The following is a 23,265-nucleotide window of genomic DNA, read 5'->3' as shown; positions in this document are numbered from 1 at the left end:
AGATCTATATTATATATATTCATAAAGGACTCTATAGAAAATTTTAGTTCAAATATTTAAAAATTTCTGGAAATTACATAATGAAGACCTAGGTCCTTTAACAAAATAAGAGTTAAGATACTGTAGAAATAAAAAGAAGAATGCTGAGAAAAGTCTGAAGACGAAAAGGGTTATTTAAGTGGTTAATTTACTCTTAGCGTGGTGGTGTTTTCCTTTTCATCAGCTAAAGTTTTCTAAATTGCTTTAATAGAATTGTAATAAGATAAAATTACCAAAAGCAGGAAACAATACACACACACATGCAAACATACATTTTGGTGAAAATCACTATATTTCCACAGTCAGAAATTTTAAATTTTTTTGGTCATTCAGGATGAAGATGGCAAAAATAAAATGAAACAAATTAATTTTATAATGAGGTAAAGATTCAAACTGAGCATAGTAAGGAATAAGTCTTTCATGCCCCAACCAGGTCCTCTAGTCCTTCAATTATTATTATTACTAACTATTGTCACCAATACCTTAGAAATCCTTCCAGAGATATGCAAAGCATCTACATACAGGAAGATTATTTTGGATAGCAAGATGAACATGGGAAAATAATTTTTTTTTTTCACTCTACAGTTAGATCTTCTTTTTTTGGGTTTTATGGGAGGAAGTGAAGAAAATCAGTTGAAAAATAAAGAGAATGGGAATTTAAACCATAAAATCAGAGACTATAAGTAAGGAATTGGATTGTGTGCTGCAACTGACAAGCATCTCACCTATGAAGTGAAATTGAGAAGGGGAGGAATGAAGGATGGAAGCCAACCAAAGTCTGTATCTAGGATGAGAGTGGCAACAGAGGGGAGGGTGTGGCATAGCAAATGTGAAGACATGTCAAGAAATAGGGTCTTAGTTGGTATGAAATGAGCAGGTAACAAAGAAAGGCTGGAACCCAGCATAGCAACCATGGCTCACATGCAACACAGAAGGAAACTGCAACACCAACAAGGATCACCATCTCCTCGGTGCGTCCTACCTCATAGCTGCGCCTATCCTGGGAGGTCAGTTCAAAGCAGGATTCTTTCTTGGAATCTCTTCGCAGGTGGGGGGCCATCTGAACACTGTAGCCCTTAATGAGGAAGGTCCCTTTGGGCTGCTTGCCTGCAAGACAGGAAAGCTCCCTGTATCCCTAGAGAGATGCAACTGCCAAGGGAAGGTATGTAAAATAAAAGCACAGAAACAGCTGTTACATCCCTGAGGAACCACAATAGTCAAGGAAAGGTTATTAGAGAAGCTTAAGAAGAGGCTACTGCGACAGTAAGGCAGATATCACTGCCAAGCTAGGGAAATGCAACGTGAAAGGTTATTTTGCCAAAAGAGTACAACAGAGACAGAGAATTTATTAGAATGTTAAGAGATCTATAATAACAGAAAGAAGGAATTATTACAGCAGGGAGAGTGTGGCTGTAAATGTGAGGCTCTTGAAGGCTATTATAGAGCTGAAACATTATTATCAGGGCCAGCAGAGCTCACATTTGAGGGGAGGGACAGCAGCACAGTGGGGCATTATAAGGTCCCGGAATCGCCTCCCATGCCCTATGTAGCATTTGGGCTAAATTTCTCTCCCCCTTCCCTGCTGGTCAGGTGGGAATTTATGCTAGAGGGAGAATGATTAAAACTCAGTATTTATCCTCCTTGTAAGAGGTCAACCTGAGAAGCAGCAGAATAATGTTGAGTATTATTAGATGACGAGGAAGGAGATAAAAGGAAAAGGACCCTAAGTGAAGAGAGACTATTCTGCTTGTCACTACCAAAAAAAAGTGTTAGAAACAGAAAAAGAGGAGGTGGCTCTCAAGAACTTTTTGTCCTCATTGTGTGGTTCAGGCAGAACACATAGAGAACAGGAACCACAGTGTCTGGGATGCTTTGAGCTCTATATCATGTGAAATGAATTGCTTAATAAATGCTTTTGGATGATGATAATGATGAGAAGGATGGCAGTGTGATGACAATATTAAAAAAGAAAAAAGAAGAAAAAAGACTCTGTCCTCACCTGGTTGAGCTAAAAGAAATACACAAACACTATTCTTACTAAGAAAATGTCATGGGCACAATAAGAAATAACTGGTGAGAAGGGAGCCATGGAACAGTGCTTTTTGACACCAGAATCTTTTTTGTTAAAGTATCTCTCCTTGTTCTAATCGGCCACTAAAATGTTTTGTTGTTTCTTTGGTCACCAGATTTTATTTCACCCTGATGGCAAAATGGTCAATAAAAGCCTCTGAGTCTCTTGCTCTTACTCTCCCCCCTCCTCTCTCACCGTGAGTATGGAAGATTCTGAATGAACAGATGTGACACACCTGGTTTTATATCTAGATATGCCAACCACTTATTTAAATGCAAAAGAAATGATGAACATATTTACAGTGACAAATGTCATATTAGTTTGAAGGTTTAAAATAAGAAAAGAACAACTGGCTTGGCTGTATGCCTATAATTTAGAGGAGAAATTGTGGTTGCTGGGTTTGAGAGCAGGTTGGGGGTTGGAAGGACACACGGGACTTGTAGCTCAGTTTACAAACTATGCTGTTATCCTTTCCAAACAGGGCTTTAGCCTTTGCCCCTAAATGGGAAAGGTTCTGAAGGATGTAGGATGGTGAAAGGCAGGCAAAGGTCTGTGATAACTACTGCAGGCAGGGAGGCAGCATGAGGCAATTGCTACCAAGCCCAAGGGCAAATCTTAAGGATTTCAAGTAACTTAGCAAAGATTCAGTGTTTTTTTTTGTTTTTGTTTTTTTTAAGACAGAGTCTCGTTCTGTTGCCCAGGGTGGAGTGCAGTGGAGTGATCTCGGCTCACCACAACCTCCACCTCCTGGGTTCAAGCAATTCTCCTGTCTCAGCCTACAGGCACCCGCCACCATGCTTGGCTAATTTTTGTATTTTTAGTAGTAGAGAACGGGGTTTCACTGTGTTGGCCAGGTTGGTCTTGAACTCCTGACCTCATGATCTGCCTGCCTTGGCCTCCTAAAGTGCTGGGATTACAGGCGTGAGCCACTGCACCTGGCCCAAAGCTGTAGTTCTTTCTACTACCTTAGTACTGCAGGTGCAGGAAGTACAAAGGCAACTGGGTGGGTGTCTGATTATTTCCTACATTGGATATTCAGGCACTGGGAGAGGACTAAGTTTGAGGAAGGAATAAGAAAGGAGAAACAGAAAAAGATTGCAAGGAAAAAGAAGGCTCTACTCAATCTGTATCGCTGGCCTCTGTTCGAAGGTGCACAGCACAAGGAAAGCCCCAACAAGAATTGATGCTTTTTTTTTTGAGACAGAGTCTTGCTCTGTCACCCAGGCTGCAGTGCAGTGGCACGATCTCAGCTCACTGCAACCTCTGCCTCCCGGGTTCACGCCATTCTCCTGCCTTAGCCTCCTGAGTAGCTGGGACTACAGGTGCCCATCACCACGCCTGGCTAATTTTTTGTATTTTTAGTAGAGACAGGGTTTCACCGTGTTAGCCAGGATGGTCTCCATCTCCTGACCTTGTGATCCGCCCACCTCAGCCTCCCAAAGTGCTGGGATTACAGGCGTGAGCCACCGCGCCCGGCCAAGAATTGACGTTTTTTAAACTTTGTCTCCCTCTTGTTTCTTAGAATTACTCCTGGGGCAGTCCAACTCTGTAGAAGTGTATCCTCTATTCGAAAGTTTGCATTCATCTATAATAATAATTTTTAGCTTGTATTTATTTGTAATTGCCTCCTATTGTGCTTATAACCTCTATTCCTTTTCATAAACCAATCAATTACGTTAAACATGGATGGGAGGTCTTCTAGGGTTAGCTCATGAGTGTTGACTTGATTAAGTCAGTGGTGGCTCATTAAGACACTATCTCTGGCCTGAGTCAACACTTCATTGCTGCTGTCATCTGGCTGAAGGGCGTGCCTTGGGTACAGCAACCATTTGGGTCTCAATATTCCATGGCTATAGGAATATCCACTGGACTACTTACTTCCTAGTAGTCATTAGGATAAAGCTGGGAGCATGCCCTTAGGGGGTTCAATTTCTGGGCCATTGTTTAAGTTCTTTAAGTCTTTCTCAGAATTAATTTATTTCAATATTTTAGCTATGGTATTGATACCTGTAAAGAGTTTGAAGTTCTTTTTATTTTTTTTTTTTTTAAATCAAAACATTCAACTTTGATAATGTGTTGCTAATCATAATAAAAGATAACTCTTTGATGTGCTGACCACACTCTTAGTGTTTAAAGGTGAAATAATTTCTAAATTGGGTTCTGCTTTTTCGGTGATGGGCAAGGTATTATTTGCCCATGCCTATCTCTTTCCTAAGCATGTCCCTTTATGGGTGTTAGTTAAGGACTGCTATCTTGAGATCTAAGTGCTTGAGAATTTACGAAGTGTTTGCATCCAGGAGTGAGATGCTGCTGTGTAAATGAAGAACACTTACTCTTCTCATTAGCATAGTAGTAGAAGAGACCTCTGCTGACAACACACCATCGCTTCTGCCACTCCGATCCAAAGAAACTATGATCTAAACAGAACAGCAGTAGGGGACATAAATTCAGGTAACTACCATCACTGAAGAGTCTGTAAAATCCAACAACATACAGTCCAGTGTGTTATTGTTTTATTTCCCAGGTTAATGGACTATAAAACCCTCCTTTTCACTCCCACAGGTTATCCCATATTGACTCAGGGTCCAGGGGACTAGCTCAGTTAAAGGTCCAAGTTCTAAACAGGGGTGCCTGCTCTGTGCCCCACAGCTGTCTTTTTATCTAGCCTCTTTTATATCTTTTGGGTTCTTATCTCATCCTGTACATTTTCAAATTCTCCATTATATCTTTATGTGTTGCCTTTGACAAAGAAAAATGATTCTCCAGGCCATGGCCATGAAAGAGCTTTTTTTTTTCTTTTCTTTTTTTTTGTGCTGAGTCAATTTGCCTGTTGAGTGTTAAACCTGAGATGCCGACTCTAGTGGTACCTATTCTAATTAATTGAGTTAAAGGTCAAGAGGTGGGTTTGAAGGCAGAAGTGATGGCTCAGGTCTGTAATCCCAGCACTTTGGGAGGCTGAGATGGGAGGTATGCTTAAAGCCAGGAGTTTGAGACTAGCCTAGGCAACAAAGTGAGACCTTGTCTCTATAAAAAATAATAAAATAGCCAGGCACAGTTGTGTGCACCTGTTGTCCCAGCTCTTTGACAGGCCGAAGTGGGAGCAATTGCTTGAGCCAGGATTGGAGGCTGCAGTGAGCTATGATGGTACTACTGTATTCCAGCTTTGGTAATAGAGGGAGATCCTATCTTAAAATAATAATAATAATAATAAGTAAATAAAAAAGGCCAGGTGTGGTGGCTTATGCCTGTAATCCCAGCACTTTGGGAGGCTGAGGCGGGCAGATCAGTTGAGGCCAGGAGATTAAGACCAGCCTGGCCAACATGATGAAATCCTATCTCTGCTAAAAATACAAAAAATTAGCTGGGCATGGTGGTGCACACCTGTAGTCCCAGCTACTCAGGAGGCTGAGACAGCAGAATCGCTTGAACCAGGAGGTGGAGGTTGCAGTGAGCCAGGATCACACCCACGGCACTACAGAGTGAGACTCTGTCTCAAACAACAACAACAACAACAAAAACAAAAAACAAAAGAGTTGGGCTTGTCTGAAATTTGAAAGCAGGCTGCTTCACATATGATATAACTACCCAGTGGGAGCACACTGAGAGATGAGGACAAGAACACTATTCATTGATTCAACAAGTTTTATTAAGCACCTGTCACATACCAGGCACTGGGGATACAGAGGTGAGCAGGATATAACCATCCCTATCTTGATGAAGCTTATGGTCTGCTCAAGGCTGGGACATCTCTCTTTAGCCTACACACAAACACCAGATTCCTTTCCTTTCCTTGCATTACTTTTGCCTTGTATCTGCCTAGCACAGTACCGGGCACAGAGAAGGCACCCAATGTGTTAGCTTTCTTTTTCCTCACTTCCCTTCCCTTCCTGGAATGTTCTGAAATCTGGGGGTCTGACCATTACCTTTGCTTTTCTTCTCCAAGTATCCTTGCTTGATTATGTTATCAAGTTCTTGAGCTCCTTTTACGATGTCTTCCATTCCTAAAAGGACCAATGGCAAAGTGCTTTATTGAAACCTGGCAAAATTTTCATTTATTTAGGCTACTTTAGATAATTCACATTAATAACAGAGTACACAAGGGCAATTGCTTAAACACAGTACAAAATAAAACAATTTCTATATGATTGGAAGGAAAATAAATTTTCTTGCTTTTCTTTCTTTTTTTTTTTTTTTGAGACAGAGTCTTGCTCTGTCACCCAGGCTGGAGTGTGATGGTTCTATCATGGCTCACTGCAACCTCTGCCTCCCAGGTTCAAGCCATTCTCGTGTCTCAGCCTCCCAGGTAGCTGAGACTACAGGCATGTGCCACTACACCTGGGTAATGTTTTTTGTATTTTTTGTAGAGATGGGGTTTCACCATGCTGGCCAGGCTGGTCTCAAACTCCTGACCCCAAGTGAACCAACCACCTCGGCCTCCCAAAGTGCTGGGATTACAGGTGTGAGCCACCACGCCCAGCCAAAATTAATAATTTTTTTATGGATATAAGTTCTAAATTGTATAAACCTCATTGAGATAATCAAAAGTCAAATGAATAACAACCAGCACAGACAGCTTTAATGAGTAATAGACTCCACCATAAACGTAGTCACCTAAGAGGGAGCAATAAACACACACTCAATTTTTTTTTCTTTTAACAAACAGCCACCTCTGTGAACATAAATTTTTTTAAGTTCATACAAGAAGGGCTATGCAAGCTGAACTTAGCAATAACTGCCAAATCCTGATTTCTTAAAAGTATGGGAAAAAGGCCGGGCCCAGTGGCACCCTGTAATCCCAGCACTTCGGGAGGCTGAGGCAGGCAGATCATGAGGTCAGGAGTTCGAGACCAGCCTGGCCAACATGGTGAAACCTCGTCTCTACTAAAGATACAAAAAATTAGCTGGGCGTGGTGGCACACATCTGTAATCCCAGCTACTCGGGAGGCTGAGGCACGAGAATTGCTTGAATGCGGGAGGCAGAGGTTGCAGTAAGCCGAGATCATGCCATTGCACTCCAGCATGGGCGACAAGGCGAGACTTCGTCTCAAAACAAAACAAAACAAAAAAGTATGAGAAAGAATCTAAGAACTGTAGAAGCCTTCACAATACCCTGAAATTTACATCAGCCTTTAATTGCATGCTGCTAACATTCTTGGCTTTCAATTAGCCTGGTTAGGTACAAATTTATTGAGAAGTCAAGATCCTAATCCATCTTCCTCCACTGGGGTTTGTACTTACTTCACAGAAGGGAGGGACAAAGGATAGAGACAAAAAGGAATTTACTTCTCAAAAAATAAAATGAAAGAAGAATGAAAAAAAAAGGCTCTTTTAAGAACACACTCTACATTTCTTAATTAGGCAAAATGAAGGTGTATAACTATATATTTTTAAACGAAGAATGTTGTTTTTACCTAAATCAATCTGGCCTGGTATATGACAACATAAAAAACTCAAGGATAGAGCCCCAAAACTCGCCAACCAAGCAAATAATTACGCTGAACCCCCTTTGACACTCTGTAATTGGATGTCTCTGGTACTCCCAATTCTTAGTCCTTTAATACCTGTTTTTCTCCTTATTCGGACCTTGTGTCTTTTGTTTAGTTTCTCAATTCATACAAAACCACACTCAGGCCATCACCAATAATTCTATATGACAAATGCTCCTTCTAACAACCCCACAATATCATCCCTTATCCAAAAATCTTTCTTCAGTCTAATCTCTCCCACTCTAATCCCTAATCCCACTCGAAGCAGCCCTGAGAAACATCGCCCATTATCTCTCCATACCATCCCCAAACATTTTTGCTGCCCCAACACTTTGCCACTCTAATCCCTAATCCCACTCGAAGCAGCCCTGAGAAACATCGCCCATTATCTCTCCATACCATCCCCAAACATTTTTGCTGCCCCAACACTTTACCACTATTTTGTTTTATTTTTCTTATTAATATAAGAAGACAGGAATGTCAGGCCTCTGAGCCCAAGCTAAGCCATCATATCCCCAGTGACCTGCACGTAGACATTCAGATGGCCTGAAGCAACTGAAGATCCACAGAAGTGAAAATAGATTACCCGATGACATTCCATTCCATTGTGATTTGTTTCTACCCCACCCTAACTGATCAATGTTCTTTATAATCTCCCCCACCCGTAAGAAGTTTCTTTGTAATTCTCCCCACCCTTGAGAATGTACTTTGTGAGATCCACCCCATGCCCCTAAACCTACAAGAACTCATGATAATCCCACCACCTTTGCTGACTCCTTTTTCGGACTCAGCCTGCCGGCACCCAGGTGAAATAAACAGCCATGTTGCTCACACAAAGCCTGTTTGGTGATCTCTTCACATGGACACGTGAAAGAGAAGGTAATTGGGCTAGTGGTATTTTAGCATTTATTCCTTTTAGTTCCAGAACCCAAATCTCTTTTGGATTGTCTTAAATAATTTATGAAGCAAACCAAGTACAAAACAAAGTAAGGCATAACTACATATGAATCAACCGGGCCACCTATACAGTATCTTGAGAGTTATGATTGAAATAACTTTTTTTCAAACAATTGTTTTTTGAACATTTCTTACAGTAACATTTATTCAACGGTGGCCATAAGCTGGCACTTTGCTCAGTGCCTTTCCTACTTTTTGTTTTAAAATAACATCTACGACAATTTAAAATGCAATCACCCAGCACTTTGGGAGGCCGAGACGGGCGGATCATGAGGTCAGGAGATCGAGACCATCCTGGCTAATACGGTGAAACCCTGTCTCTACTTAAAATACAAAAAACTAGCTGGGCGAGGTGGCGGGCGCCTGTAGTCCCAGCTACTTGGGAGGCTGAGGCAGGAGAATGGCGTAAACCCGGGAGGCGGAGCTTGCAGTGAGCTGAGATCTGGCCACTGCACTCCAGCCTGGGTGGCAGAGCAAGACTCCGTCTCAAAAAAAAAAATAAAATAAAATAAAATAAAATAAAATGCAATCAAAATTACATTTACTTTAAAGCTGTTTCAAGCTTATAGAAAGGTAGATCAGAAGAGCCTCTTTCTCTGTTTTTAAGTGTGTCTATGTGCCAGATTTTTTATCCAATTGGTCCTTATTGTTAACCTCCTTATTTGTGAACTACTTTCATTTGTGTGTTTCACAGTTAGCAAACTATGTGGTTGCCATAAATCCTTTTAGTCCATCTCAGGGTGCACGTGTGAGATGAACAGCAGCAAAGGAAAATTTATTTTTCTAGGGTTCTTTCATTTCTCCTACCCCTCTGGAAACAACCTCCAAGGAAACAGTAGCAGATTCTACTGAGGGAGAGGCATTGCGTGGGGTGAGGACCAGTTATAGAAGAGAAGGCTCTCTGAAGTGCTGTCAAAAAATTGCTCCTGGGGAGGCCAGGTGTGGCACAAACCTGTAGTCCCAGCTACTTGGGAGGCTGAGGTAGGAGGATCCCTTGAGTCCAGGAGTTCAAGGCTGCAGTGAGCTGTGTTTGAACCACTTCACTCCAGCCTTGAGTCCAGGAGTTCAAGGCTGCAATGAGCTGTGATTGAACCACTTCCCTCCAGCCTGGGTGACAGAGCGAGATCCTGTCTCTTAAAAAAAAAATTGCGGCCGGGCACAGTGGCTCAAGCCTGTAATCCCAGCACTTTGGGAGGCTGAGGCGGCGGATCAGGAGGTCAGGAGATCGAGACCATCCTGGCTAACGCGGTGAAACCCTCGTCTCTACTAAAAAATTAAAAAAAAAAAAAAAAAAAAAACTAGCCGGGCGAGGGGCAAGGCACCTGTATCCCAGCTACTCGGAGGTCTGAGGCAGAAGAACTGCATGAACCCAGAGGCGGGCTTGCAGTGACTGAGATCCGCCACTGCACTCCAGCCTTGGGCGACAGAGCGAGACTCCGTCTCAAAAAAAAAAAAAAAAAAAAATTGCTCCTGGAGGCCTAAAAATTAATGAAAGACATAAGGGAGATGAGGAAAACATGATCCCATAAATCGAGTTTCCCATCTCTTCTTCCCACAGGTTTTTTTTTTTTTCTCTTTTCTTCTAAAAGGAGGTCTTGTTAAACTTGGAGACACAGCTCCTTGTTAAAGATGCCAAGAGTCTGAATCATAAAAGACATATTAAATGTTCTATTAGAATTCAAACCTCCTTTTTTAATGCAAATTTAAATGCCATTTTATGGAACATCTATAATTATGAAAATAGGAAGACATTGCCTCGTGTGCAGGGAGAGTCTGTGAGTATGAATATTACATTAATGTGCCCACACCAGCTCACTGATCCTGCTGGCAGGAGCATAAAAAATGCTTGAGTGAAACTTTTATTTAGATGTTAAGACTCCAGGCCCCAGCGGGGTGACAGAGACAGCCCCTGTGAGTTGCCATCAGAGAGAGAGCTTGAATTGAATTACCCAGGGGGGAGGAAGTAGTGATGAGCACTGCTTCGCTTATTTAATTTCATTTACTTTCAGTACATTATCAGCATGAGGCTTTTCTCTCCCCACCAACTGAAACCCAAGAATGCCACCACCAAGAAAACAAAGATATAATGCAGCAGAGATGTAACTCGAAGTCACTAATTCTAGGAGACAAGGGACAGCACCATCACCACTTTCTCTCCCCAAGAGTCAAACTCAGTTTATAAAATTGTATACTGAAGGAGTTGCTGAATTTTTTCTCTTTGTCATTCACTAACAAGATTCTGAAAAGGAATATAGCTGGAAACAGTTTTTTATATGCTGTGTTTTTGTGTGTAGTCAGTAAGATGTGTTATGTTGCTTTCTTTCTTTCTTTCTTTTTTTGAGACAGAGTCTCACTCTTGTCGCCCAGGCTGGAGTGCAATGGTGCGATCTCAGCTCACTGCAACCTCCACCTTCCGAGTTCAGGTGATTCTCTTGCCCCAGCCTCCCGAGTATTTGGGATTACAGGCATGCACCACCACACCCGAATAATTTTTTGTATTTTTAGTGGAGATGGGGTTTCTCCATGTTGGTCAGGCTGGTCTCGAACTCCTGACCTCAGGTGACCCAGCTGCCTCAGCCTCCCAAAGTGCTGGGATTACAGGCGTGAGCCACCGCACCCAGCCTATGTTGCTTTCTTATTCATTAGACAGAATCTGTATTGAGGAACTCTCTAGACTGGTTTCCCTTATGGGCAGTGGGAAAAAATGGGATTATAGGCTAAGTTTAGAATGTCTATGGAAAAAAAATTGGGAAATGAGGTCAGATCAGTCTCTATTCTACTAATTGTCTTCTATGTACAAGGTACTGTGTGGTGAGTCCAATAACAGAGTTGTTCTCAATGTAGTTGACTCTGAGCTCAAGCTCATTAGCTCCATGATCTATCTGACAAATCCAAACAACCAAGATGGGAATCCACAGTGGCATGCAAGGTACCTCCTCTTTCAGTGTCAGCGCAGGGTCCTACTGATCAAGAACTAGTGATCCTGAGGATGCACATGGGGTGATGAGGCAGGAATCTTGTATGCCTGAATCCACACCTACTGGTAAATGAACAGATCTGCAGAGAGCTACTTAATGCATAATAGAAAGTATGTAAAATATGCTTTAGAGGATGATTATAAAAATAGGAAGAAGTTGCAAACAATTGTATAGGTTGCTATTTTAAGGCAAACAATTTATATTTAAGTATACAATTAAAAAAAGAAGCTTTTTGCCGGGCGCGGTGGCTCAAGCCTGTAATCCCAGCACTTTGGGAGGCTGAGACGGGCGGATCACGAGGTCAGGAGATCGAGACCATCCTGGCTAACACGGTGAAACCCCGTCTCTACTAAAATACAAAAAAAACTAGCCGGGCGAGGTGGCGGGCGCCTGTAGTCCCAGCTACTCAGGAGGCTGAGGCAGGAGAATGGCGTAAATCTGGGAGGCGGAGCTTGCAGTGAGCTGAGATCCGGCCACTGCACTCCAGCCCGGGAGACAGAGCAAGACTCCGTCTCAACAACAACAACAAAAAAAATAAAAATGATTTTGATTTATTGAGAATAAATGGCCCTCTTGGCTAAGTCTAAAGGTGTATTACATTATATCAGCACAAAACAGAATTACATTAGGGTCATAATCTCTCTCTACCACTACACTTAACTAAACCTCTCAGAACAGCCCGTATAAAGAAAAGATTCACTTAGCTGAAGGATATGGGGCCATAAAGATAAGATCAACAGAGAAGTGTGTTACCCAGAAGTGATGGCCACCCAACTTTCATGGCAGATGAAGATAAAAGAAATTCTCAGATAGCTTTCTCTTTATCTAGATTCCTTTAAACCCTTGTATCCCACCCATATCCAACTCTGCAATAAAAAAGGACAGGATAGGATTCCATCTCTCAATGCTAAACATGACTCTTTAGTCAGCTATGCACAGCAACAACAATGGGGACCCTTTGGAGTGTGATACATTTCCATAAAGCAGTCAATAAAAAAGACACGGGAGCTTATGTGAGTCACGGCCTATTTAACCAGCTGCGTTCTAGCCCACTGAGAAAAGAGAATTGGAGAAATCAGTTGGCAACACCAGAGCACAAGGCTAATAGCACAGGAGGCCACATAATTTCCACTGCAAAAAGGCTGCAGCCCCTGCAGAACAAACCAGGTGCCCACTAACTTTCATTATAGGCAGTTGGCTTGGTCTCTTGCTAAATCATCCTGCAAGGAAAATAAATAATTTTTTAAAAAACATCTTTTGTTCAAATCATTCCCCTATTACATTATGGACTTCTCCCATCCTCCCTCTTCCTTTTAATTCAAGTTCTTTTCAACTGTTTAAAAAAGGTACCTAACCAACTTGAGCCTAGAGACTAATAGCTACCAGGGGTGAATTTCAGATAGGGTGAAGTTTAGCAGGTTCCTTAATTACTCATGTAAAAAACCCAGGTATTGGGTGTATGAGATAGGAGAAAATTTAACATTTGAAGGCTGGGAATGGTCAAATTCTACCTGTAATTCCAGTGCAGTCACACTGGTGTGTGTGCATCTGCAGACATGTACAAAAACACACGCTTTAAAATGCCTCAAATGTACCGAGGTGAGGAGGGTACTGTAGATAGGTTGGGGAGGGGGTAGTTTTCTCTTGTCTGGTGACTGTGGATTTCAAATCTGTTCATTAACCTCTCTTTTGTGCATTTGATTTCTGTGGCCTTCTTTAATAATTTCATTACTGCTTTTCCTTAGCTTCTTACTTTTCTAGGTTACTTTTTTGCCTTCTTCTCAATTTTCAGGAACCAGTCAATAAACGATAGTTTGTAGTGTCTGGCAGGAAGTGCTCATCTTCTGATACTAACAAGGAAGTTGTTTTCCATGACTATTTCTTCATTAGTCCCTTGAACAGGCGTATATAATTCTTTAACTTCTGTGGTTCCATGTGATATCCAGTTGAGTTTACACTTATACCACACACTTTTCTTGCATTGTGTTTCACTTATAAAGGAATTTAGCTCAACATATGAAAGGTGAAAAATTCTAAACCATTAGTAATAGATTTAGCATCTAAAAGTTTCAAAGATATAGAAAGCTCTCAAACAGATGGCTTTAAACTAACTGAATGGAACTGTTCATGGAGAAATAAATTGGACAACAGATGAAAGGAAGGGAATGAACACAACGTACTTAATCAAGTTCTTCAACAAGCTGTGATGTAAGAAGCTAGGAAACAAAACATGAGCAACTGGAGCTAGACTAAAGGACCCCAGAAAAAGGTAGAAACGACACATTTGTAGTTAGCAAACCAACGCAGAAGACAACTTTCATGAGACCTCAATAGACTCATGTTACCCTTCCAATTTTTGAAGGTCTTTTAAAAACACTAGTGAATCCAGGTTATAATGAACCCAGGTTACAGAAATCTGTGGAGAAAATCCTGTTACACTGAAGACAAAAAAACCTCTGAGGTTCTAGGTCAGTAGTACTAAGAAAAAAAGCAGATAATAAACAAAATAATTAAAATGAATATGCTTTAACAAAAATGGCCCCCCAAAACCCTAACCAATTTTTAATTCATCAGCATTGTATCAAGCATTTTTACATCTAAGTCCCACAACATCCCTATGAGGCATGTTTTATTATCATCCCCACTTTACAGACTAGGAAACTCAGGTGTAATGAAATGACATGACTTGCTGAAGGTTGCTCAGTTGGAATAGCCTATGCTGTTTCCAATACTCTGAGTTTCAGACATGCACAGAAGTGGATGAGGAAAGATTGGGTCTTCCCATCTCACTCCCCCACAAAAAGAGACCCTGTTTTTTGGAAGGAGAAACAGGCATGATGTATGGTTATTCTATCTCCTGGTGTCAAAAAATTATTTTAGTATCTATATTTCTTATTTTTTATGAGTAAAATGAGCAGGTTTTATTTTTATGTTTTTCAGCTTTTATTTTAGAATCAGGGGGTACATGTGTAGGTTTGTTACAAAGGTATATTGTGTGATGCTGAGGTTTGGAGTATGAATGAATTTGTCACCCAGGTAGTGAGTACAGTACCCAATAATAGTTTTTCAACCCTTGCTTCCCTCCCCACCTCCTCATGTATTTACCCAGTGTCTATTGTTGCCACATTTATGTCCATGTGTACCCAATGTGTAGCTCCCACTTATAAGTGAGAAAATGCCATTATGTTTTCTGTTTCTGCATTAGTTCAAAAACATGGAATGCTTCACAAATTTGCATGTCATCTTTGCTCAGGGGCCATGCTAATCTTCTCTGTATCATTCCAATTTTAGTATATATGCTGCCAAAGTGAGCACTCTTACTTTTAAATGTACTAACTGATTAATCTTTGGAATTGCCTCCTAGGGCAGATCTATGTGAAACCCAAGAGGTAAACAGAAACTCTCAGAATGCAATAAAAGGACGCATGAGTTAAGTACCTATAAGAGGACACAGCCAGAAACTCTCAAAAAATGCTGCTTGGAAATGGGCATGGTGGCTCACGCCTGTAATCCCAGCACTCTGGGAGGCTGAGGTGGGCAGATCACGAGGTCGGGAGTTTAAGACCACCCTGGCCAGCATGGTGAAACCCCGTCTTTACTAAAAATACAAAAAATTAGCTGGGCATGGTGTGGTGGTGGGTTAAGCATATGTGTCTTTTGATTTTATCAATAACACACACCTGTAACCCAACATCCTCAGCTTCGTTTTTATCCTAAGAGTCCATCCTTAATATAGAACCACAAAAGACCTGAAGTTTCTTTAGCAGCTAAGCCACAGTAAGTGGCAACAGAGCAAAGTGGGAATCCTGATACAAATTAAGGCAGCAATCCTTCAAATGGCCTCATGATTCTAAAAAGAAGAGGATTTTAAAATGCCAAATTGTCTTTTTACAAACCTTGCAAGATCAATGTATTCCCCCTGAGTCAGATCACCATTATACATGCATCACTTGAGAGCCTATCTTTAAAAATGAATGACAAAATGTCATTTTCAGATCTGTTTATTTACTATGCCACTGGGCCACTGGACTGTGATAAGAACACAGAGAAAAGGAAATAAAAAGAAAAGAGCCTTTCCTGGGTTTGGAATCACTTTTTAACCGGTTCACCAAACTGTGGGCAGAAGTCATCTTTCTAAAACACAGATCATGTCACATTCCTGCTTAAATCCTGTAATGGTTTTTTATTACCTACAGGATGAAACTCAAACTCTCCAGCATACAAAAACTTTTAAGTTGGTTGGTCTCTTCCTACCTTCCAGTTTCATTTTCTCCCAACTTTGTCACCTCCCAGTACTCCAGCAATAATAAGGAACAGACTCTGTCCTATGGAACATGCCATGCACTTTACACTGCAAGGTCTCTGTGTATTTTGTTTTTCCTGTTTGGAACTTCCTCTCTCTACTTCCAGCTGCCGAACTGGGAGTGCTCCTTCAATTCAAATGTCACATCCTCTTTGAATCTTTGATTCCCCCATGTAAAATTAAATACTCCCTCTTCTGTGCTTCAATAGCATTTTCTAGAACATTTTTATAGCACAGTCTTGGCTCCCAGGGACCCTAAATCTTTTCCTCAATGTGCTCCATTCTTGCCACTTTGCCTGGGTTTCCTTAAGACTTTAGGAACAATGCAAAACTGCTAGAATCCTTGAAAAGCAAATAGAAAAAGGGTTATTCCTGGGAAAAGAACTGTAGTTGTGGACCTGGGTACAAGGCAATAGGGAGGAGGGTAAAAATGGATCTTGCATCCATAGGAAAAGAGATGACACCATGGAAGAAATTAAGTGAACAGAATATTATAGTAGCCTCCATCTCCTGGGTTCAAACAATCCTCCTGCCCTCAGCCTTCCAAGTAGCTTGGAGTATTTTGTGTGCACCGCCATACATTATAGTACCTGGATTAAAACGGGGAAACAAAGAAGTTGCATATTAGATTCTTCTTTGGTGCATATAAATGGGGAAACAAAGAAGTTGCATATTAGATTCTTCTTTGGTGCATATAGCTGTGCACGTAGGAGGATGTGCCAGGGTTTGCATGGTAATTGTCTAGGTAAGAAGAGTAAGAATTAGATTGAGGAGGAAGGCCGGGCACGGTGGCTCACGCCTGTAATCCCAGCACTTTGGGAGGCTGAGGTGGGCAGATCACAAGGTCAGGAGTTTGAGACCAGCCTGGCCAATATGTTGAAACGCTGTCTCTACTAAAAAAAAAAAAAAAAAAAGCAAAAAAAATTAGCTGGTGTGGTGGTGCACACTTGTAATCCCAGTTACTTAGCAGGCTGAGGCAGAATTGCTTGAACCCTGGAGGCAGAGGTTGCAGTGAGCCGAGATCGTGCCACTGCACTCTGGCCTGGGCGACAGAGGAAGACTGTTTAAAAAAGGAATTAGATTGAGGAGGAACTGCAACATGTGAATAGCTGAGCCCCATCACAAGATTGGGCCATTCTTTTTTGTTTTTTGAGTTGGAGTTTCACTCTTGTTGCCCAGGTTGGGGTGCAATGGCGCAATTATGGCTCACTGCAACCTCTGCCTCCCAGGCTCAAGTGATTCTCCTGCCTCAGCCTCCTGAGTAGCTGGGATTATGAGTACCCACCACTACGCCCAGCTAATTTTTGTATTTTTAGTAAAGACGGGGTTTCACCATGTTGATCAGGCTGTTCTTGAACTCCTGACCTCAGGTGATCCAGCCACCTCAGGCTCCCAAAGTGCTGAGATTACAGGTGTGAGCCACCGTGCCCAGTCCTGGGCCATTCTTTAATCAGTTGTTGAACTGATATGGAATTAAGAAGGATCTTTCCCTTATATACACACAATACACTGTAAGGAGTGTGGTACAAATTATTTATTTTCTGGAAGCCTAAAGAAAAGCTGCCAGTGGGAAACTGGTCCCTTTCATAGAGGGCAGTGCAATTCATTATTTGTATACTTGTTTCTCTTTTTATCCCTAGGGGCCTCGCACACACAGTAGGTACCCAATAATGTTTGTTCAACGGAACTGAAACCACTTCTAGCCTAATAGGACTTGTGATCTAAGAATGCAATATGGAAGTGAATATTTGTTAGTCAAACCATTTTCACTTAAGTCACTAACAGTAATTTTTGTTCTTTAATCTTAGTGTTGGTATCATATAAAACAAGAATGTAAGAAGAGGCAAGGAAAGGAGGATTTTGCCAAGAGAACAAGGAGGAAGTGGGGGTGCAGAAGTTAGCTCGTATGACAGCACTGAGAATGAAAGATAGAGGACCAAAAAGGATTTTGGAGAAAAAATTAGAATAAATGCCATGAACCTCAACTGGAGAGAAATAATTTTCTCTCTCTCCTTCCTTCCTTCCTTCCTTCCCTTCCTCCCCTTTCCTCCTTCCTTCCTTCTTCCTTCCTTCCTTCCTCCCTCCCTCCCTCCCTCCCTCCCTCCCTCCCTCCCTCCCTTCCTTCCTTCCTTCCTTCCTTCCTTCCTTCCTTCTCTCCTCCCTCTCTCCCTCCCTCTCTTTCTCTTCCTTGCTTCTTTCCCTCTCTCTTTCCTTCTTTCCTCTCTCTCTCTTTCTTTTCTGAGACAGGGTCTTGCTCTGACACCCAGGCTGAAGTGCAGTGGTGCAATCATGGCTCACTGCAGTCTCCATCTCCTGGGTTCAAACAATCCTCCTGCCCTCAGCCTTCCAAGTATCTTAGACTACTTGGTGTGCACCGCCATACTTGGCTAATCTATTTTTTATTTTTGGTAGAGGCAGGGTCTTACTATGTTGCCCAGGCTGGTCTTGGACTCCTGGCCTCAAGCAATCCTTCCACCTTAGCCTCCCAGAGTACTGGGATTATAGGTGTGAACTACCATACCTGGCCAAGAAATAAATTTCTGAGTCACATGTTACAGCCTGATTGGCACACCAATTCTGTGTGCCTTGAACCTTATCTATCTCCAGAACAGGGTTCAGAGGAAGCCATAAACAGGCAAAGGACTGAGCCAAATGAAGAACTGATTACTCTTTAGGAAAGAGCTATTGATTCCAACTTCTGAGCTATAGACTTTGAGTGACTGAGAATTTGGCCACTGATAGTGTTTCCTCAGTCTTGTTCTTTTATTTCTCTCCTGGAGAAATGGCATTTGCTTTTTGGACTTTTACATTTAAATTGGTTTGCATCCTGTGAGCAAACATCCTATGTGTGTCTGAGCATTTAATACTGTTAATGGTGAAGGCTACATGGAGATTAGTGTGACAGACTCCTGATGTCTCTATTTTAGTTACCATCCAAAGCAAAAGATTTAAGGAGGAATCCAATGATAACAATTTTGCCTTCTCTATGTCTCTCCAGTAAAAGACATTCAGATATCATCAGAGTACTACATTGAGAAAACTTTAAAAGCAAATACAGCAGAAAATACAAAAGAAGACTTAGGAACTAATTACCATGATTCTCTGGGGGTATTTCAGGGTGGGTGATCTAATGAGAACTCTCACACCCCATCAGGAAGAACTTGATGGGAAAGCAGTGATCTTAGCAATGTGGCTTTGACCTGGTATGTATTATCTCCTGGTCAAAGGGCCACTCCCAAGCCAAACCTCCCCCTCAGACAGCTCCATGGGTGTCCCTGTGCACCAGTATGGGCTCAGAGACAGAAAATGATGTTGGCTATGATAAGTTACCTTTAAGGCAAAATCACCCTCTCTTAAAAAAGAAGTTACAAATTCTAGATTTAAATCTTTCTGGATTCTTCTGTTTCATCTGACAAAACTCAAGCAAGTTTGAAGTCAAACTTTGCAAGGAAAAAGAATTAGGAAGGGAAAATGAGGGTGATGTTTCTAAACCCAAAATTTTCCAACCAAATCACCAAGTCTGTAATTGCAAAATAAAAACATTAAATCTCAATATCTATTTGCACAGCTCATTAACTAAGGGCTCACACTCAGCAAACGAGGAAAAAAGGAAAAGAAAAAAACTTCAGTACCAAACACATTTGGAAAGTTACTATAGAGACCTATATTTTCCTTGGATCTAAACTAGACCCTGCCACATTCTGCTGCACTGTGGTTGGATGCATCTATTTGTCTGTCTGTCTTTATTGCTTATTTAGCAAGTAGCAAATCGGGATAAGGCAAAGCATCTTTTGTCAGACCATGCGGGAGAGAGAAAGAGAACATTTCTTTCCCCACTGAACACTACGAACGTTATGGCAGGCACTCGACCTGCTCTGCTACTGGGACAACATGATTTACAATGTGAAAAGGGAAAACCTAAATCACCAAGTAATGAAAACATTAAAGTTAATGCATCACAAGTGAGGAATTTATTACCATTAACTCCAATAAACAGTTATAAAACACTCGTCCTTTCCTGTCCGTGCACAGGGACACAGACACTGGACTTCATTAAGCTCAACTTTCTTTTCTTCTTCACTAGACCAGTCATGTGTGTTTGAACCAACCACCATTTATTGTTAAGTGGACTGGCTCATTTTCCAGAACTGTAGAAAGCTGAAGGCACATCCATTCTGCTTCACGGCACTTGGTATAGACGGATGAAATAGCAAAGTTTAGGAGACATGCAGTTCGGTATTGCTATATAAGTTTATTTAAGTCTCTAAAATGTATGTAAAACAAAAGAAGAGTAGCTCTTTCGAGCAGCCCTCCTCATAGGCAGGTATATAAGTAATAATGCCTGGTGAGGAGGGTGGCATATTGGATGCCAATGCACATCAGGTGCGTTTAGCTGAATAATTTTTCACTTGTTATTGTTTGGTATAGCACCTTGGAAGCCTGAGATGGAAACCCATTTCCTTCTATCATTTTTCTCTGTCACAGGGGCAGAGAAGTTTATTACCTTAAGGTTGTTCCTGAACAAAAGAGGCTGCACATATTGGATGGCTAAGGTAGATTGGTTCCAGATTCATTTGTTGTCAAGGAAAAAAAGAACTAAAGTATCTTTTTGAAAAGCTACTTCTAATTGTGGAATTGCCTGGGTGTTACAAAGCACATAGGAGAGGCAGCATGAAATTCAGGCTTCCCTAACTGAATAGTTACAACGGTAACACAATAACAGTAATACTTTACATTTGGATAACACTTTATTTAGTGTTTATAAAATGTTTTCACATATGACATCTCCTTAATTCTGATCTCCTTCATTCAGACAGAAAGATCTCACCATTCTAGCCTTCCAAAGCTGACACAGGCTCACACAGTTGGGAAGAAGAAGAATCAAGACATAAACTCAGGTTTTTTTTTGTTTTTGTTTTTGTTTTATGAGACAGAGTTTCACTCTTGTTGCCCAGGCTGGAGTGCAATGGCATGATCTCGGCTGCAGTGCAATGGCGCTATCTGAGCACCTCCCAGGCTCAAACGATTCTCCTGCCTCAGCCTTCTGAGTAGCTGCGTTACAGGCGTGTGCCACCACACCTGGCTAATTTTTTTTTTTTTTGTATTTTTAGTAGAGACGGCGTTTCACCATGCTGGCCAGGCTGGTCTCGAACTCCTGACCTCAGGTGATTCCCCTGCCTCTACCTCCCAACGTGCTGGGATTACAGGTGTGAGCCACCGTGCCTGGCCAAAACTCAGGTATTTTTAAGCTCCAAATCCAGTTTTTTTTTCCTTTTGTTTTGGCTACACCATGCTACACATTTTATCTAATGTTGTGTTATAGTCCTAACTATAAAGTCAAGATGAAGAATGCTTTAATTCTATATTTCTCAGTCCAAATTCATGATTTTTAGGAACCCCATTCTGCTAAGAATCGCTACAGTAACTATACTACTAAATGGAGCCATTATGCCTGGGAGTTGTCCAGGATATTTAGCCTTAAAATGTGATCTGATCTTTGGCATTACCAGAGAAGAGACAGGTACCTCGGCTGTATGAGGTTCACAGGGATGTTTAACCCCAGATATTAAGTGGAACTACTGGACTTCTGTGGGTCAAACTGTGTAGAGCACATGAAAGGAGGAACAAGAATAGCTCTGATGCAGAATCTGAGCAGCACATCCCACATTACAAAAGCTAAGAGTTCCTTAAGACCAACTACTAAAATGTTGTATGATTTAAGATGGTAGAAATACTTGTCAAGGAATCAGTTTCTTTCTTTCTTTCTTTCTTTCTTTCTTTCTTTCTTTCTTTCTTTCTCTCTCTCTCTTTCTCCTTCCTTCTCTCCTTCCTTCCTTCCTTGCTTCCTTCCTTCCTTGCTTCCTTTCTCCTTCCTTCCTTCCTTCCTTCCTTCCTTCCTTCCTTCCTTCCTTCCTTCCTTCCTTCCTCCCTTCCTCCCTCCCTTCCTTCCTTCCTTCTCACAGGGTATCACTCTGTTGCCCAGGCTGGAGTAAAGTGGCTTCATCTTGGTTCACGGCAGTCTCCAACTCCCAGGCTTAAGCAATCCTCCCACCTCAGCCTTCCGAGTAGCTGAAACTACAGGCACGTGCCACCATGCCTGGCTAATTTTTGGATTTTTTGGTAGAGATGAGGTTTAGCTATGTGGCCCAGGCTGGTCTAGAACTCCTGGGCTCAAGAAATCCTGCCTCGGCCTCCCAAAGTGCTGGGATTACAGGTGTGAGCTACCGCGCTTGGCCAAGGAAATCTTAAATAGAGCAAAAAGATCAAGAAAAGGAAACCAGAAAAGATAAAAAGTATTAGAACACAGAAACAGAGGGAAGGACATTATCAAAGAAATAATAACATTTCTCAAAATGATAGAAATCTTTTGATTTAAATGGTCCTCCATACACCCAGCATATGAATGAAAAGGGACTCACATATTGGTAATCATAGTGATATTTCAGAACAGAATTCATAAAAAGAAGATCCTAAAACCTTCTGAATCAGGGGGGAGAAACAAGTCATACAAAGAATCAAGAATCAGAACGGCACTGAAATTCTCCACAGCAACAATGAAAGTTGGAAGCCAGTGAAGCAAAGCTTTCCAAGTTCTAAGGGAAAATGATTTCCATTAGCATTCTCACACCCCAACAGTTAAGTGTAAAAGTAGAATAAAGAGGTTTTCAGACATTCAAAGTCTCAAGAAATTGACCTCCCAGGCATCCTTTCTCAGGATGCCACCACAATATGTGCTCCATTAAAATGAGGGAGTTCCACCAAGAAAGAAGGTGACATTGGGTCCAGAACGTGGTGCTCTGATGAAGGAAAGGGATGAAAGGGAAGTCCCAGGATGACAGCTATGCAGGAGGCCTGAGAGCAGCCAGTCCAGAGTGGGGAGGAGAATGGAGATCTCCAGGAGAGACTAGAAGCACAAATGGAACTGATGAATCATCTGGTGTGTTTGACCATGTGGAAAATTACAATTCTGCAAAGTTTGGAAAGAATTAGGGATGGTGACTTAGAAAAATATGCAAATGAAAAAAATCAAGGCATTTGCCAACTCTAGGAAAAACAATAATTTTTTTTACATTTACTGGTTTATTATAAAGGATATTACAAATGATATAGGTAAAGAGATGCATAGGGCGAGGTATGGGGGAAGGGGTGTGGAGCTTCCATGTCCTCCAAGGCTATGCTACCCTCCAGGAACCTCCACGTGGTCAGTTATCTGGAAGCTCTATGAAGCCAGTCCTCTTGGGTAAAAAAGAAAGAGGTATTTTTTTTATTACCTCTTGGTATAAAAAATAAAGCCCAGCACTTTGGGAGGCCGAGACGGGCGGATCACGAGGTCAGGAAATCGAGACCATCTTGGCTAACACGGTGAAACCCCGTCTCTACTAAAAATACAAAAAAAAAACCAAAAACAAAAAACTAGCCGGGCGAGGTGGC

General features: G+C 41.6%; 1 protein-coding gene across 6 annotated transcripts in view; it reads right to left on the bottom strand.

The window, feature by feature from the left end:
• The window catches only part of SKAP1 (src kinase associated phosphoprotein 1), a 299,602-nt gene that overhangs the window by 53,913 nt on the left and 222,424 nt on the right, over positions 1-23,265 (bottom strand). For all 6 annotated transcript variants that reach the window (XR_001881847.1, XR_001881848.1, XM_017854038.1 and 3 more), the window contains exons 5-7: positions 6,034-6,111; positions 4,444-4,527; positions 1,022-1,146 (exon numbers count right to left, since the gene is read on the bottom strand). Coding sequence is in view for 4 of the 6 variants with exons in the window: in XM_017854038.1 (XP_017709527.1) it covers positions 1,022-1,146; positions 4,444-4,527; positions 6,034-6,111 (287 nt within the window). In the remaining 2 variants the exon portion in view is untranslated. The remainder of the gene's footprint in view (positions 1-1,021; positions 1,147-4,443; positions 4,528-6,033; positions 6,112-23,265) is intronic.

The sequence above is a fragment of the Rhinopithecus bieti genome, unplaced genomic scaffold (assembly GCF_001698545.2).
Source record: "Rhinopithecus bieti isolate Rb0 unplaced genomic scaffold, ASM169854v2 scaffold_35856, whole genome shotgun sequence".
Classification (NCBI taxonomy): Eukaryota; Metazoa; Chordata; class Mammalia; order Primates; family Cercopithecidae; genus Rhinopithecus; species Rhinopithecus bieti.
This window is presented reverse-complemented; position numbering and strand designations above follow the sequence as displayed.